General features: G+C 44.4%; 1 protein-coding gene across 13 annotated transcripts in view; it reads right to left on the bottom strand.

Annotated features, from left to right (window-relative positions):
- The window catches only part of LOC123520017 (protein sidekick-like), a 243970-nt gene that overhangs the window by 53120 nt on the left and 173350 nt on the right, over positions 1–17500 (bottom strand). For all 13 annotated transcript variants that reach the window (XM_045281814.1, XM_045281815.1, XM_045281817.1 and 10 more), the window contains exons 2-5: positions 6311–6406; positions 1774–1950; positions 1016–1235; positions 117–293 (exon numbers count right to left, since the gene is read on the bottom strand). In XM_045281814.1, coding sequence (XP_045137749.1) covers positions 117–293; positions 1016–1235; positions 1774–1950; positions 6311–6406 — 670 coding nt within the window. The remainder of the gene's footprint in view (positions 1–116; positions 294–1015; positions 1236–1773; positions 1951–6310; positions 6407–17500) is intronic.

The raw sequence follows: 17500 nt of genomic DNA, 5'->3' as shown, positions 1-17500 counted from the left end.
CACTATGTAGAATGTAGAAATCATCTACAATAATTTCAATATTATATCTAAATTTCATTGTATGAAAAAGTCAGTTTATTAAGATTCATACACTTGCTGGCAACATTGTGGCTAACCTTGCATTAGCAATACACTGTAGATAGGCAATGCTAGAGTCTTTGATGATGGTTGTGTTGGTGGGAGGCACAATAATGGATGGAGCCACCTCTTCCCCTGCCTCCTCTCCTTCCACCACTAGAGTAAATCCTCCACTCACTTCCTCAATGCCTAACTGGGTGTTTGTGATACGGGCACTGCAAATGAGGTAATTAGATAAAAAAAAAAAATGGCATATGACAGTTACAGTATATCAGAGAACAGGTAGAAGAATCTGGCAGTCATAGTAAATATATCTGTATGTCAAATAAGAGCTGGATTTCCGTTTACAGTGCAACTACTTTTACTGATGAAAAAAATAAAATAAGCTTAATACAAATTATAATTTACAATTAAACTGCTATCTACACTGGATTTGTACATGAGATAATAAATACCTGATACAAAAATATGGAAATAAATTCAACAGACATTTATAAAGGAAGCTAAAAGTAAAACTCTCCTAGCATGAAATGCTGAAAAATCACTGACAGAAAAGGTTACAAACTTGAGTCTAACAATGGAAATATTAGTTCTAGTAACCCCATTGACAATGAAAAGTGCAATAGTATCTAAAATCAAATCTCTACACAGGTCAACAGGCTGGTACAATTGCTAAAAAAGATCTGTACACTGACTGCACAGTAATAACATGTCCAACAGGTGCTTCAGTGAAGGACGCTGAAATAAATGAGAAAATTTAACCATACTGTTTCTTGCAGCAATTTGCTTTTGAACTGTGATTACACTTCTCTTCTTTCAAATTGCACACCAGAAAGAAACTATGCAAAAAAATTACACATCACCGTTCTGCCAATACATCACCACTCCAGATAACATGACACTGGTAGTTATTATAATTAACTAACAAACAACCCACCTGTACGTCTTCATGTCGGACGCCTGGGTGGACAAAATGACGAAGCGACTGTTTGGCTCCGTGGTGGCGTACTTGATGCCGCGGAGGTAGGTGCCATCGTCTGCCATCCACGTAACAGAGGGCGGCGGGTACGAATCAAGCGGCGGCAAAGAGAGCACTGCTGCCTGTCCCGCCGCCACCGTCACTGTGGTGTCCTCCGTGCTGTTGTAGCCACTCATGTCTGCAAGCAACAATGGATTCTGCTTAAGAATCTGCTCTTAACTCCATACACACACCTCATTCTTATTCTTTGATGAAGAGGAACAGTCTCACAGAGCACAATACTGCACACAAGCACTCGCACTTTCCACGTAGCATTGAGACACCAACAGGCTTTCTTAGCCCATTCTAGACCGTGGCACAACAAACTTGTTCACCAAACAATAACATATTTATCTGAGAGCACCTTAATACAGACGGTAACATTTGAATAATTTCCCTCCCTTTCACACACGACATCCTCCCGACAAGCACCGCCAGCTGACTCGAATATACATGAGGAGAATTTTCGGAGATTTGTTTCAGCACTGATAATACAGAATCGTGTTTAACTAAGCTATCGCTGCATTTATCGATAAACATCCTTAAAAACTTCAAGAACTTCCACTGTTGTTTGTTTAAAGTTTAGACAACAATAATGTCTAAGAATACAATCTTGAATGTTACGTATCACATGTAGTATCAATCATACTAACATGACCTTAGTATAATCTACTTACATGCCACAGCAAAGGTGGTCTTTGGGGTGAATATTGCTCCCGCAGAGTTCCGCGCCACACAGCGGTAGTCGCCCGCGTCATCCCGAGTCACAGAGGAAATCTTCAAGAAGTGTTCGCTGGTGAAGTCTCCGAGCGGCTCCCAGTCCCGCAGCCACCGGTATTCTGGCTGAGGATATCCTGGAACATGGAAAAGATTGGTTACACATATGAGTCACTATAAACTTCTACTGATGCATCTGTTAGTATGGGAGTCAGCAGGAAAACCTAACGTAACCACAGATGATGTTCCAAGAAGCTGGAAAAAACCCAGACATTTTTCAGTGACATCATCAATCAGCTTTCGTGCAAACTTATCCTCGGAGAAATCAATACAAATAAAATATCAATACTTAAATACTTCGGAGAAAAATATGGCAACAAATAATATACTACATTGTTTACACGAACATGTACTGACACACCACTGCAGACACGCCTGTGCCAGATGTCACGTGCATGTGTCTACGTAAAAACAAATAAATAAATAAATAAATGACCTAAATAAACAAATAAGTTTCCAACAATTTTCCAGAGATTTTAATATTTTCATATCATTATTTTTATGTTGGCATCTTCGAATATCAACGTGGACCAGAGATAGGCAACCCTCAGCACGCGTGCCAAATGTGACACACAAAAGCACAGATAATGTTTTTTTTTTTTTTTCTTTGAATGCGTTTTTTGGTAGTCGAGGGCGGCATGGATGGGTCAGCAGAAATGTTCATAGATTATTTTGTGGACGTCCTAATATCCAGTGCAGTTAATTAACCAATATAAATTATTAATAAAAAAAAAGTTCAGGAAAATGCTACACAAGCTCAAATACATGTTTTGATCTGGCATGACTGTTTAACTGTCAAAGTTGCTAATGATATGTTATGGTTAGTCTCAGAAAAAAAAAACACGGATCCTCGGAAAAGTACAATAAAAAAATATTATTAAAATACTTAGGACTTAAGAGATATAAAAAATGTTCTCGGAAAATTTTGGTTGGCACGTGGAAAAATTTGTCAGAGATTTGGTCGATTTTGGCATGCACTCTCGAAAAGGTTCCCCATCCCTGACTTTGACCACGATTAACAGATAATAGTTTTGAAGAAAAAGAAGAAAAAATGGCATGAGTGTTACCAGCGCAGTGATCATACGGCCTGTATCCTACTCTTCAATCTTTAACCTCCTCTCTGGCTGCCATTGCGTTGCATCTCTTATCGGTGTGTTCCTGCTGAGTGCTCTTCAAAACTTGCTACCAATATGTCTTCCTTTCTCGCAATCTTACTTTTTTTTTTTTTTTTTTACATTACAAGGGCACTGGCCAAGGGAAAACAAAGTGTTGGAAAAAAAAAAAATCCTGCTGGTTGCCAGGCCCTGTTAAGAGGAAAGTAGGAGAAAGAGAAAAAACAAAAAAATCTAAAAGGAGGGTCCAGTTAACGTAAGAGGTGTCTTGACACTCCTCTTTTGAAAGAGTCTAAGTCATAGGCAGGTGGAAATACAGACACAGGTAGAGAGTTCCAGAGTTTACCAGTGTAGGGAATGAAGGAGTGAAGATACTGGTTAACTCTTGCATTAGGAAGATGGACAGAATAGGGATGAGAAGAAGTAGAGAGTCTTGTGCAGCGAGGCCGCAGGAGGGGAGAAGGCATGCAGTTAGCAAGTTCAGAAGAGCAGACAGCATGAAAACAGCGGTAGAAGACAGATAAAGATGCAACATTGCGGCGGTGACTTAAAGAATCAAGACAGTCAGTTAGAGGAGAAGAGTTGATAAGACGAAAAGCTTTAGATTCCACCTTGTTTAGTAAAGCTGTGTGTGGATCCCCCAGACATGAGAGCCATACTCCATACACGGGCGGATAAGGCCCTGTACAGAGCAAGCAGCTGGGAGGGAGAGAAAATGGACGAAGACGCCACAGGACACCTAACTTCTTGGAAGCTGATTTAGCAAGAGTAGAGATGTGAAATTTCCAGTTTAGATTTTTAGTGAAGGATAGACCGAGTGTGTTTAATGTAGAGGAGAGGGAAGTTGAGTGTTATTGAAGAAGAGAGGATAGTTGTCTGGAAGGTTATGTCGAGTAGATAGTTGTAGAAATTGAGTTTTTGAGGCATTGAACAAAACCAGGTTTTCTCTGCCCCAATCAGAAACAAGTGAAAGATCAGAAGTTAGGCGTCCTATAGCATCTCGCCTTGAGTCATTTAATTGTTGTTGGGTTGGGCGTCTGTTGAACGCTGTTGAATAATGCAAGGTGGTATCATCAGCATAGGAGTGGATAGGGCATTGAGTCAGATTTAGGAGATCATTGATGAATAATAGAAAGAGAGTGGGTGATAGGACAGAACCCTGTGGAACACCACTGTTGATAGTTTTAGGGAAGAACAGTGACCGTCTACTACAGCAGCAATAGAACGATCGGAAAGGAAACTGGAGATGAAGGTACAGAGAGAAGGATAGAATCCGTAGGAGGGTAGTTTAGAAATTAAAGATTTGTGCCAGACTCTATCGAAGGCTTTCGATATGTCAAGGCCGACAGCAAAGGTTTCACCGAAGTCCCTAAAAGAGGATGACCAAGATTCAGTTAGGAAAGTAAGAAGATCACCAGTAGATCTGCCTTTACGGAAACCATACTGGCAATCAGAGAGAAGGTTGTGAGCTGATAGATGCCTCATTATCTTCCTATTAAGGATAGACTCAAAGGCTTTAGAAAGGCAGGAAATCAAAGCTATAGGGCGGTAGTTAGAAGGATTGGAGTGGTCACCTTTTTAGGGACAGGTTGAATGTGAGCAAACTTCCAGCAAGAAGGATAAATAGAAGTAGAGAGACACAGATGAAAGAGTTTGACCAGGCAGTGAGCGAGTTCGGAAGCACAGTTTTTGAGAACAACAGGAGGGACTCCATCCGGACCGTAAGCCTTCCGAGAATCAAGGCCAGAGAGGGCCAGGAAAACGTCTTTATAAAGAATTTTAATTTTAGGGATGAAGTAGTCAGAGGGTGGAGGAGTAGGAGGAATATGCCCAGAATCATCCAAAGTTGAGTTGGTAGCAAAGGTTTGAGCGAAGAGTTCAGCTTTAGAAAAAGAAGAGACAGCTGTAGAGCCATCTGGATGAAGTAAAGGAGGGAAAGACGAAGAAGTAAAGTTGTTAGAGATATTATTGGCTAGATGCCAGAAATCTCGAGAGGAGTTAGAATTGGAAAGACTTTGACATTTTCTATTGATGAAAGAGTTTTTAGTAAGTTGGAGAATAGATTTGGCATGATTACTTTACAAGACCTTCCCCTCGTTTTCATTCCTATTCTGTCCACTGTCGTAAAGCAAGTGGTGGATTCCAGTACAGGCCTTGAGCCTCCACACCAAACCACAAAATAAACAATTACAATGAGAGTGGCTGTCTAAAGTAAAGCTGCAGCACACCAAGGGAAGCTTCCGACCGAAAATAGGCGAAAATAGGCTTTGGAACTATCAAAATTAATATATACGTAGTAACCACAGGATGGACGCTTATATTTTAGTACTTTCCAGGGAGCAGCGCGTGACGGGAAATGCTGTGTCCCTTCCCCTTCTAGGCTCCATTCATTGTAATTGTTCCTTTGTTTCTCTTCCCTTGTCCTTCACGACTCCCGTTGGCAAGCCGCCCATCTCACCTCGTCAGTTCAGCACTTCCTCCCATCTGGTGCTAAATGTCTATAACCCCGCACCACTACACAGCCACTTGGTCCACAGTCCACACCCTGCCGTGTAGCACTTGCTCACATACTCACACACACACACACACACACACACACACACACACACACACACACACACACACACACACACACACACACACACACAAACACACACACACACACACACATCCCTTCTATCAAGCAAGGGTCACATACGTAAAAGGAAGAGGACGGGAGAAAGGCAAATTAATATAAATAGACTCGAAAAAAGAGCAGCAAGCAAGACAACACAATTACGAAGACCTGGAAGGCTAGAGAAGTAAGGAGTGAAAAGGCTAATTGGGAAGGTGCTTACTAAATGACAGACCAGCTCGGATCGGCCACAAATTACTCAGGCCTTGGTGAACTCCATGAAGTGAGCGCCCTACAAGGTACCAATCCCAGGGCCTGCTCACCACGCCTGTAGAGCAACCGTCCAGTGTTCCCGCAGCACCATGACAGGAGTGCGGCTCAAACACTTGGCATGACATTTACATGGACTGAGACTAGGATCAGAAACTCTTGCTCACTCTTTCATGCTGCGTTGAAATCCACACCATTATCTCATTCACCTGGCAGCCTTATCTACCAAACGTACGAGCAAACACACACACACACACACACACACACACACACACACACACACACACACACACACACACAGGTCTCAAGTCTATCCGAAGATCGGAAACAATGAGCTCTGAGCTCGTTCCGTAGGGTAACGTCTGGCTGTCTCGTTAGAGACTGCAGCAGATCAAACAGTGAATCACACACACAGGCAAGGGATGGGGAAGAGACACTCACCAAAGGCCTGGCATTGTAGGATCTTGGTGTGGTTCTCGCTCACGATGCTCTCCGTGGCCTCCTGTGCTCCGATGAACCGCGGCGCCTGGACCTGACCTGGAACACAAGAGACGAGGCGTGAGTGCATCATCATCATCATCATCATCATCATCATCATCATCATCATCATCATCATCATCACCACCACCACCACCACCACTACCTCACCATCACAAAGTTACCATCACCATGAGTAGCAGTGGTAAAAATAGTATACGTACTACATACCAGTAGTAGTAGTAGTAGTAGTAGTAGTAGTAGTAGTAGTAGCAGTAGTAGTAGTAGTAGTAGTAGTAGTAGTAGTAGTAGTAGTAGTAGTAGTAGTAGTAGTAGTAGTAGTAGTAGTAGTAGTAGTAGTAGTAGTAGTAGTAGTAGTAGTAGTAGTAGTAGTAGTAGTAGTAGTAGTAGTAGTAGTAGTAGTAGTAGTAGTAGTAGTAGTAGGGAAAGAATATATTTTTATATTATTATTCTAGCAGCAGCAGTAGCTGCTAGGATCTATGATGATAACTTCTGCAGTTTTCCATCATTATCATGTCTAACAAATGACAGTAATGGGAATGATGGCTCTATGTTCATCACCCGGATTACTTACACACTCCGGGGTGCCGGGGGAGTCGATCTCTAACTTCTAACTGGTCAAATCGAAGAAGAAAAAAAGTTGGCACTTTTCTTCAGGACAACTTTTATAAGGACAAACAAAATGTGGAGGGTGACACACAGACTGAAAGGCTTCACCAGACGGAACATGGGTGTGGCGGCAGGTTCTCCAAGACATGAAGAGTTCCGTTGAGATCAAGAACCTTCACATGGGCAAATATGCAAAGTCAAACTGAACAATCGTTGGGATCGTTTTCTTTAGCTACAACAATAACAATTAATGGACAGGCTAAGAGATATTGAAGTTAATAACTATCTTGGATAAATAATAGTTTAAGTCCACAATAAAGCAGTGACCTAAGCTCTTAATTCATTACAGCAACATCTTCCTTAAAGCCACCATGGGGCGCCAGCAGGCCAAAGTTTTTAGTGAGCGAGGCGGATACACTGCTGCTTTGCTTCACCCTCCCGCTTAATGAAGAGACTGTTGATGAGGCCACTTCATGCGGGGCAGGCCCTCTGTCGCTCCAGAATACTGATGCGAGGCTCACAAACTCGTTCCTTGCTGTCAACACCGGGACGGCATTCCCTGCAGCGTCTCGTCTCCAGTACTCTAAAGAGACTACAAAGTTATCGAAGTTTTGATGATTCTGACAAGAGTTAATCACGAATTCTGCTTGCGAGAATTTGAATAGTCATCTCAGTGGTTTTTTTTAACTTTTTTTTTTTTTCACCCAAAACAAGAGGCTTGTGTTGCGTTTGGCGTCACCCAATGCGTAGCCGCTCTTCCTCGGCCCCACACCATCAAAATGGGGTCGCCATGGGTTAAACACAACCTCAGTACACAAAGACAAATACTGAACTCGTTTCGCTAGTATCCACACACCAAGCCTTCACGCGATACATTTCGGAGTTATAGACTACTAAAAAGTGACAGATTTCCTAGTCTTATCACCACACACTGAGCCCTCCCGCTACACCATCACCAATACTCTTCACCGGCCTTCTTCTCTTCGTAAAGTTACTCATTTTTTTTCTGTGTCGTTTCTTTTAATTCCTTCTCTCTTCTAATCTTTCATTCTCTTCTTCTTTCTACTTTATTCTTTCCACATCTTGTCCTGCTCGCACGTCTTCCTTTCTCCTTCTTCCCCTCACTAACACACACACACACACACACACACACACACACACACACACACACACACACACACACACACACACACACACACAGATCGGTCTATGTGCTCTGAGCTCGCTCCGTAATGGGGAAGACTGGCTGGATGACCAGCAGATGATCGAAGTGAATCACACACACACACACACACACACACACACACACACACACACACACCCGGTAGCTCAGTGGTTAGAGCGCTGGCTTCACAAGCCAGAGGACCGGGGTTCGATTCCCCGGCCGGGTGGAGATATTTGGGTGTGTCTCCTTTCACGTGTAGCCCCTGTTCACCTAGCAGTGAGTAGGTACGGGATGTAAATCGAGGAGTTGTGACCTTGTTGTCCCGGTGTGTGGTGTGTGCCTGGTCTCAGGCTTATCCAAAGATCGGAAATAATGAGCTCTGAGCTCGTTCCGTAGGGTAACGTCTGGCTGTCTCGTCAGAGACTGCAGCAGATCAAACAGTGAAACACACACACACACACACAGGAAACAGCGGCATACCTTCCACCAGTACGCTATGTGACGCAACACCACCCGCCCGTCACTGCACAATGTACAAGTATTACCCAGCACTACGCGGCCCGCCCTTACACCTGCTGGTTAACTGTCCTCTCCCACCCCTCCTGAATCCCGCCCCAACACTCAAGCATGGCGTAGAAACCTGTCAATGATACCGTACCTTACTTGAATCACTTCCTTGAGCACCCTATCACGTCTCTGTCTCTCTCTCTCTCTCTCTCTCTCTCTCATTCCGTTTTTATTTTTATTATTTTTACTTACTTTATTTTTGTTGAGAGAGAGAGAGAGAGAGAGAGAGAGAGAGAGAGAGAGAGAGAGAGAGAGAGAGAGAGAGAGAGAGAGAGAGAGAGAGAGAGAGAGAGAGAGAGAGAGAGAGAGAGAGAGAGAGAGAGAGAGAGAGAAATATATTCAGACACAAGGAAGACCGAAACGTTTTATTCCCTCATAACAACTACCTTCACAAATCACAAGCGTAATGAGCCAGTGGAGTTCTCATGTATGGTCATTCCCTCCCGATGTTACCCAGTGTTTCCCTACGTTATATCGCTGGAAGCATGGAAACAACAGTGGATTCATTTCGTTCAATCGTATTTGCTGCCCTTAGCCAGATTTCCCCTCTTACATAACCCCGCTCCACTGTAGGGAATTGGTGGGAGAGTAGGAGACGGCATATAAACTTGAGCGTGGCCCTTTTTAACCCCTTCAGTACCATGATGCGTTTTCATATCCATTCTGATTACTATTTGGTGATCATATACAGCTTCAGGTGGTGATGAAAACTGATTCTGGCCACTAATCTTTTGACCTCCATAGACCCTTCCTAATGTCAATAATCACTCCCAAACTCAAAGTAAAAATGTTTCTCAGTACTGTAGAGCTTAAATAACAGTATTGAGGACAGCTGGAGTCACACGTGATATCCTTCCCTCCCTTACTGTTCCCTTACACTGACTCCCCCTTATAACGAACACTCCACCCACAACATCCACTCTCTCCCTCCAGTATGACCCTCGCCTTCCTCTAAGCCCCTTCCTTTATCCACATTCCACAATACTTTTTCCCCTCTGCATCAACACTGCGCCTCTACTAACACTCCAGTCTAGAACAGATCCCCACACCAGCACACCAGTAGGTAGTTAAGGTACGTCCTCAAACAAAGTACCCGTGTATTGCATCTTTCTCTTCTTCCGTTTGATAGTTTTGAATTTCTCTCAAGTAATGGTATAGTTAGTGTTGTGATGTTATGTCATCCAGCGTGCTATGACTGCAGCCACGTGAATCCCTTGTAAACTGAATATATAAATAAAAAGAGACGAGGATGAGTGACGGAGGGAAGCATACAGCAGCAGTGGTGGTGGTAGTGGTGGTATTTGCGGTGATGACCAACACCCTCATACAGCCATGCGTGGCTCCTCCTTCCCCTGCCTCTTTCCGTTCTGCTCTTCCCACATTCCTGTCCGCCCTGCCTTCTCCTCACGTATTCTTTCCTCCGCCAGAATTGTACATCACAGCCTCACATTTCCAAAACTGGTGGTGTCCCTGGTGTTCACCTGAGAGTACCGAGCTGTCCACCGCACCGTCAGACAGTGCAATGGACGCCAAGGGAAACTACTCATGCATTACAAGATTCACATTCCTCTGTTTTCTTCAGATCGCGCACCCACCCTGAGCAGCGGAAAACTGTTGCTGCGATCTCTATTTATGCATTTGGTGGTGCGCTTTATCTTTGTCAGTCACGCTCACCATCAATGCAAACACCGTCGCGACCATGATGGTAACACTCATGGTGGCGGCACCTTTGTAACACTAAGAAATATATAAACCTCACTCAACTTTCCTAAATGGTGTGTGTGTAATGATTGCCAAGCGAGGCCAACAACCCAGAAGTAATGGCGGTGCGTCCCCAGGCAGGCCCGCTATGCATGTGCTCCATCAAGTAAGTGCTCACAGAACTAAAGAAGACTTGTGATCTGAGGAGCTATGACCGTGTGTGTGTGTGTGTGTGTGTGTGTGTGTGTGTGTGTGTGTGTGTGTGTGTGTGTGTGTGTGTGTGTGTGTGTGTAATTCACCTCGGTCGTCTGCTGGTCACCCAGCCAGTCTTCCCCATTATGAAGCGAGCTCAGAGCTCAGAGACCGATCTTCGGGTAGGACTGAGACCACAACCCACTCCACACACCAGGAAAGCGAGGCCACAACCCCTCGAGTTACATCCCGTACCTATTTACTGCTAGGTGAACAGGGGCCACACATTAAGAGGATTGCCCATTTGCTCTCGCCGCCCCGGGACTCGAACCCGGCCCTCTCGATTGTGAATCGAGCGTGTTAACCACTACACTACGCGGTGTGTGTGTGTGCTATGATGATCATGAATCTCCCACATTAGCCTTGTGTGTGTGTGTGTGTGTGTTTCACTGTTTCACTATTTGATCTGCTGCAGTCTCTGACGAGACAGCCAGACGATACCCTACGGAACGAGCTCAGAGCTCATTATTTCCGATCTTCGGATAGGCCTGAGACCAGGCACACACCACACACCGGGTCAACAAGGTCACAACTCCTCGATTTACATCCCTTACCTACTCACTGCTAGGTGAACAGGGGCTACACTACACGTGAAAGGAGACACACCCAAATATCTCCACCCGGCCGGGGAATCGAACCCCGGTCCTCTGGCTTGTGAAGCCAGCGCTCTAACCACTGAGCTACCGGGCTCAGTGTGTGTGTGTGTGTGTGTGTGTGTGTGTGTGTGTGTGTGTGTGTGTGTGTGTGTGTGTGTGTGTGTGTGTGTGTGTGTGTGTGTGTGTGTGTGTGTATTTACCTAGTTGTAGTCTTACGGGGCCTGGGCTTTATGCTCGTGTGGCCCCGTCTCCATATCTACACTTATCCAATCTTACTTTAAAAGTATATGCACACTCGTTGCAGACACTACTTCTTCATTTAAACTGTTCCAAGTCTTAACACATCTTTACGGGAAACTATATTTTTTAAAATTTCTCAGCTTTTTACTATGCGATCTTTTACTACGGATGTCATATTCTTCTCTCAGGATCAGTTTCTCATTATCCACTTGGTCCATTCCATTGATCAATTTATAAACTTGTATAAGATCTCCTCTCTCCCTTCTTTGTTCCAGGGTTGGTAGATCCATAGCCTTTAGTCTCTCCTCATATGTCATCCCTTCAAATTCTGGAACCATTCTTGTAACCATTTTCTGTAGTCTCTCCAACTTCCTTATGTGTTTCTTTTTATGAGGGGTCCACACTACTCCTGCATATTCTAATCTGGGTCTTATTATAGTACTTATCAATTTCTTCATCATTTCTTTGTCCATGTAGTGAAATGCTACTCCAATATTCCTTAGCAAATTATATGTTTCTCTAAAAATTCTATCAATATGGCTTACTGGTTGATTGTTTTCTTCCATCGTCACTCCTAAGTCCTTTTCCTTTTTACTTTCTCCAGTTCTACTCCATCTCCCATCTTATAGATTCCCACAGGTCGTCTTTCACTCTTTCCCATTTCCATGACATGGCTTTTGTTCACATTGAATTCCATTTTCCACTTTTTACTCCATTCCCAGATCTTATTTAGGTCTTCTTGCAGTATTTCACAATCCTCTTTTTGCTTTATAACTCTGCACAGTTTCGTATTATCTGCAAACAGATTTATGTAGCTGTTCACTCCTTCTGGCATGTCGTTAATATAAATGAGGAAAAGTATTGGTGCCAATACTGACCCTGTGTGTGTGTGTGTGTGTGTGTGTGTGTGTGTGTGTGTGTGTGTGTGTGTGTGTAATTCACCTCGGTCGCCTGCTGGTCACCCAGCCAGTCTTTCCCATTACGGAGCGAGCTCAGAGCTCATAGACCGGGAAAGCGAGGCCACAACCCCTCCAGTTACATCCCGTACCTATTTACTGCTAGGTGAACAGGGGCCACACATTAAGAGGCTTGCCCATTTGCCTCGCCGCGCCGAGACTCGAACCCGGGCCTCTCGATTGTGACTCGAGCGTACTAACTACTACACTACGCGGTATATGTGTGTGTGTGTGTGTGTGTGTCAAATTTTCCCGACTAATATCCCGCAATTCGGTTACGCCCGATTTCTCCCCTCCCCACCGACGAGGACAATTTGCTTCACTGAGTCCGGCGCAATGTGTGTTTTATATCTGGCGCATTTCACGACTCAGCTCGGCTCTTTTACACTACACAAGTTGGCAACACTGTCTGCACAACACAACTGTCAATGCAGTCTGTAAGTCGGCATTACGCCAATTAAACAGAGTCAAACCAGACAGAATTCGGCACAACCAGCGCAGTAATAATCACGCCACACTGCGCTGGGGGAGTGACGCTAAGGCGCTAAGGAGACCAGCTGGTTCTGGCTGAAGGTTGGGGTGCTTAGCCTTTGCACCGGAGCCTTCCTTCCTCATGCAATCTTATTTCCTCCCCCATCCCACACCCAGTAGGATCCGTTTCTCTCAAATATTAATTAATTTTCTCTCTTTTTTATATATATATATATATATATATATATATATATATATATATATATATATATATATATATATATATATATATATAAACTGACCATTAATCTGATCATTTTCTATATATATATATATATATATATATATATATATATATATATATATATATATATATATATATATATATCATTTCTAATTGATACAATCGTCTCTTCTGGTGTTTATGTGTTCATCTCCGGAGGAAGGAAGCGATGAGACAGGCGATTCCCGGACAGGTGTGAGCATACATAAACTTCTCAGGAGTGACCACAAAGTCGCTATTAACTCGTTAACAGCACGAGACAGCTGGTGCTTCTCCCTCACCACTCCTGTACCTCATACACTTTCACAAACTTGGAAAGCAAAGCATGACATTCCTTGCTCTCTAAGTTTCCATCACTGCCACGATGACCATCACATCATCACCACTAAGTAATGTACACTCATCATTAATATGTGCACACTTATCACTGTAAAGTTAATTCCTCTAGCAGAAGCACTGCCTTTCCATCATTGACAAACTATCCACTTTTTTTTAAGACACCAGTGTAAAAATCTGCAATGCGACTCTCATTTTACTGATAACAACAACAAAAGTGGAGGAGGAGGAGGAGGAGGAGGAGGAGATGACACTCTGAAGCCTGGTGGTATCATTAAATTCTGATTATAAACTGCGGGAAACGGGAAAAGAAATTCGCAACGTGTGTGTGTGTGTGTGTGTGTGTGTGTGTGTGTGTGTGTGTGTGTGTGTGTGTGTGTGTGTGTGTGTGTGTGTGTGTGTGTGTGTGTAATAATAATAATAATAATATACGGTTTATTAATTTGGCAATGTAAAAATTACACTGAAAATGTACACGGGGTGTGTGTGTGTGTGAGAGAGAGAGAGAGAGAGAGAGAGAGAGAGAGAGAGAGAGAGAGAGAGAGAGAGAGAGAGAGAGAGAGAGAGAGAGAGAGAGAGAGAGAGAGAGAGAGAGAGAGAGAGAGAGAGAGAGAGAGAGAGAGAGTGATCATCTCAGAGTGAGCGCAGATTTATTGATGGTAATGAGAGGCAAGTGGCCCAGGCAGCCTCCGAGTGGCGGTACCTGGGGATACCTGGAACATCCCCCCTACCCCTACCACCACTCTCTCTCTCTCTCTCTCTCTCTCTCTCTCTCTCTCTCTCTCTCTCTCTCTCTCTCTCTCTCTAATGAGGTAACCACAGAATCGAGGGCTCCGTTACTGCCACTGTAAAATAAGGAGGAGGAGGAGGAGGAGGAGGAGGAGGAGGAGGGACACTCGAGGCTCACTTCCTATACGGTTTTTCTTCTTCTGTGCTTGCTTTGATTTCCTCGAGTGTTAAGTTGTCTCTGTGTACTTCACGTCTCCCTCACTTCGCCTGTATTCCTCACTGACTTTTCTAGTATTTGTATTTTTGGCTTTCCTTTAGTTTTTTTTTTCTTTTATTGACATTTTCGTTTTTACAATGCCATTACCACTGTTGTTGTAAAATCCTAATATCTTCCTAATTACTGCTTTTGCTCGGATATGTATGTGTGCTGTATGTATGTATGTATGTATGGTGTGTGATTCACCTCGGTCGATTGCTGGTCACCCAGCCAGTCTTCCCCATTACGGAGCGAGCTCAGAGCTCATAGACCGATCTTCGGGTAGGACTGAGACCACATCTCACTCCACACACCGGGAAAGCGAGGCCACAACCCCTCGAGTTACATCCCGTACCTATTTACTGCTAAGTGAACCGGGCTACACATTAAGAGGCTTGCCCATTTGCCTCGCCGCTTACCGGAACTCGAACCCGGCCCTCTCGATTGTGAGTCGAGCGTGCTAACCACTACACTACGCGGTGTGTGTGTGTAATTCACTGTTTGATCTGCTGCAGTCCCTGAAGAGACAGCCAGACGTTACCCTACGGAACGAGCTCAGAGCTCATTATTTCCGATCTTGGGATAGGCCTGAGACCAGGCACACACCACACACCGGGACAATAAGGTCACAACTCCTCGATTTACATCCCGTACCTACTCACTGCTAGGTGAACAGGGGCTACACGTGAAAGGAGACACACCCAAATATCTCCACCCGGCCGGGGAATCGAACCCCGGTCATCTGGCTTGTGAAGCCAGCGCTCTAACCACTGAGCTACCGGGCTCAGTGTGTGTGTGTGTGTGTGTGTGTGTGTGTGTGTGTGTGTGTGTGTGTGTGTGTGTGTGTGTGTGTGTGTGTGTGTGTGTGTGTGAGGTATCTTTCTTCTTGCATTGGAGAGTTTTCAGATTCATTTATGTTCGTGAATTTGAATGTTACTGTGAGTCTTTTGTATGTAAGAGTGAAAAAAAACCGGCCAAGAGCAACAAAAACGATTTAACAGAAAGGCCCACTGAGATGCCATTCCCGAAAAAAGGAATGGGATGCCTTGAAAGCTCCCTCAGGTGATAAGAAGATGGAAATACAGAAGCAGGCAGAGAGTTCCATCAGCGTGCTTGTGTTTGTACTAAGGGTATCACTGTCTCTCTGAAGGATTTGTATGCCTTCAAGAATTACCGGGATGCAACACTGTACACCGTCTTCAGCCTTATAATTAGTAACGTTATCCCTCACACCAACATTAGGGTTAAGTCAATATGCTGCTTCTCTCTCTCTCTCTCTCTCTCTCTCTCTCTCTCTCTCTCTCTCTCTCTCTCTCTCTCTCCTCTCTGCTAACACAAAGGTATCGGTGGATCTCGCTTCATGGACGAGTGTCAGGCCAAGAGGACGAGAACGAATGAGGTGATGTGTCTCGCGTCCAATCTGTCCCGGAGTGAACCGTTTTCCTTCCTCCTTACTCCCTTCCTGCTGCCTCCACTGCCTCCACTGCCTCCACCAAGCCTCTCCATTCCCACACTCGCCAGGAAGGTCAAGTCCACAAGGCCCAAGGTAAACGTCCTCTAGTCGTCTCCTGTTCCGCCCTAAGATCCTTGTCAGAGAGCCCGAGATGAGTATTCTGAGGGAAGCTGGTGTTATGTTACCCTCGCGCCACTCCTACCTTACCTCTGCCGTCACTGCTACCCTCCCCTCACCTCCTCTGCCTGGTCCCTTCCCTTCCATTCTTCCCTGCCTGCCTGGTCTGCCGCTACCACCTTTACAATCCTTCCTTCTTCGGTTCGCTGGTATCTGAAGTCTTTGTATCTGAAGTCTTTATATTTCTGTAAGTTGACATTTGAAGCCTTTTTTTTTTTTTTTTACATTGACATCATCTGAAGCTTTCCTCTCGCTCATACTGACATCATAAGCTTTCCTATTTCTACACTGACATCATCTCAAGCCTTCCTACTTCTATGTTGACATCATCTGAAGCCTTTACACTTTTATATATTGATATCGCAAGCCTTCCTTCTTTTAAATTGACATCATCTGAAGGCTTCCCTCTCGTCCACGCTGACATCACGAGCCTCCTTATTTCTTCACTGACATCATAAGCCATCATCTCCAGTCTTCCCTCTTCCTCACACTGTCATCATAAGCCTTCCTACTTCCAAACTGACATCATCTCAAGCCTTCCAACTCGTTCACACTTACATCATCTCCACCATTCAAAAATCTTCCAATTCATCATTATTTTTTCTATTCTTCCAGAAATTGTTTTCTATTTTTTTCTAGATGATGAGGTGAGGTGAGGTAGGTGGTGTTGCTAGAATGGTGATGGAAGTCTTCGAGGGTTAAAGAAAAGTGGTGACTGGTGATGAGTGGTGGTGGTGATAATGGTGAAGATGGGTGGCAGTGATAATGATGAGTGTTGTTGTTGTTGTTGTTGGTGGTGGTGGTGGTGGTGGTGGTGATAATGAAGAATGAGCGATTGTAGTGATGATAATGGTGAGGAATGAGAATGGTGGTGGTGGAGGTGGTGATAATGATGAAGGATGAGTGGCTGTAGTAGTGAAGAATGAGAGTGGTGGTGGTGGAGGTGGTGATAATGGTGGTGGTGGTGGTGGTGGTGGTGGTGGTGGTGACGTCAAGACCACCACGACTAGGACCGGTAATCAACATTTCACGTCCTGATGATGAATGAGTTCGAAATACTAAACTTGACTCGTTCATAAACCTTCACATATTTCCCATAGGCCTTTCACACTTCCGCCTTCACCCATTACAAAGGGAACCACCACCACCACCACCACCACCACCAATACCACCAACACCAACAACACCACCATTAACAACACCTACGCTCCTAACAACACATCTCTTCCCAACCTACCAACCACTAAACCACCACCACTACCTACACCACCACCAAACTAAGAGCGGTATTCAGAAACGCTCTGCTCTGTTACGAGGACTATTTTCAAAAGCTGCAGTTGAA

The sequence above is a fragment of the Portunus trituberculatus genome, chromosome 46 (assembly GCF_017591435.1).
Source record: "Portunus trituberculatus isolate SZX2019 chromosome 46, ASM1759143v1, whole genome shotgun sequence".
Classification (NCBI taxonomy): domain Eukaryota; kingdom Metazoa; phylum Arthropoda; class Malacostraca; order Decapoda; family Portunidae; genus Portunus; species Portunus trituberculatus.
The sequence above is the reverse complement of the archived record's forward strand: the minus strand, read 5'-3'. Positions and strand labels throughout refer to the sequence as shown.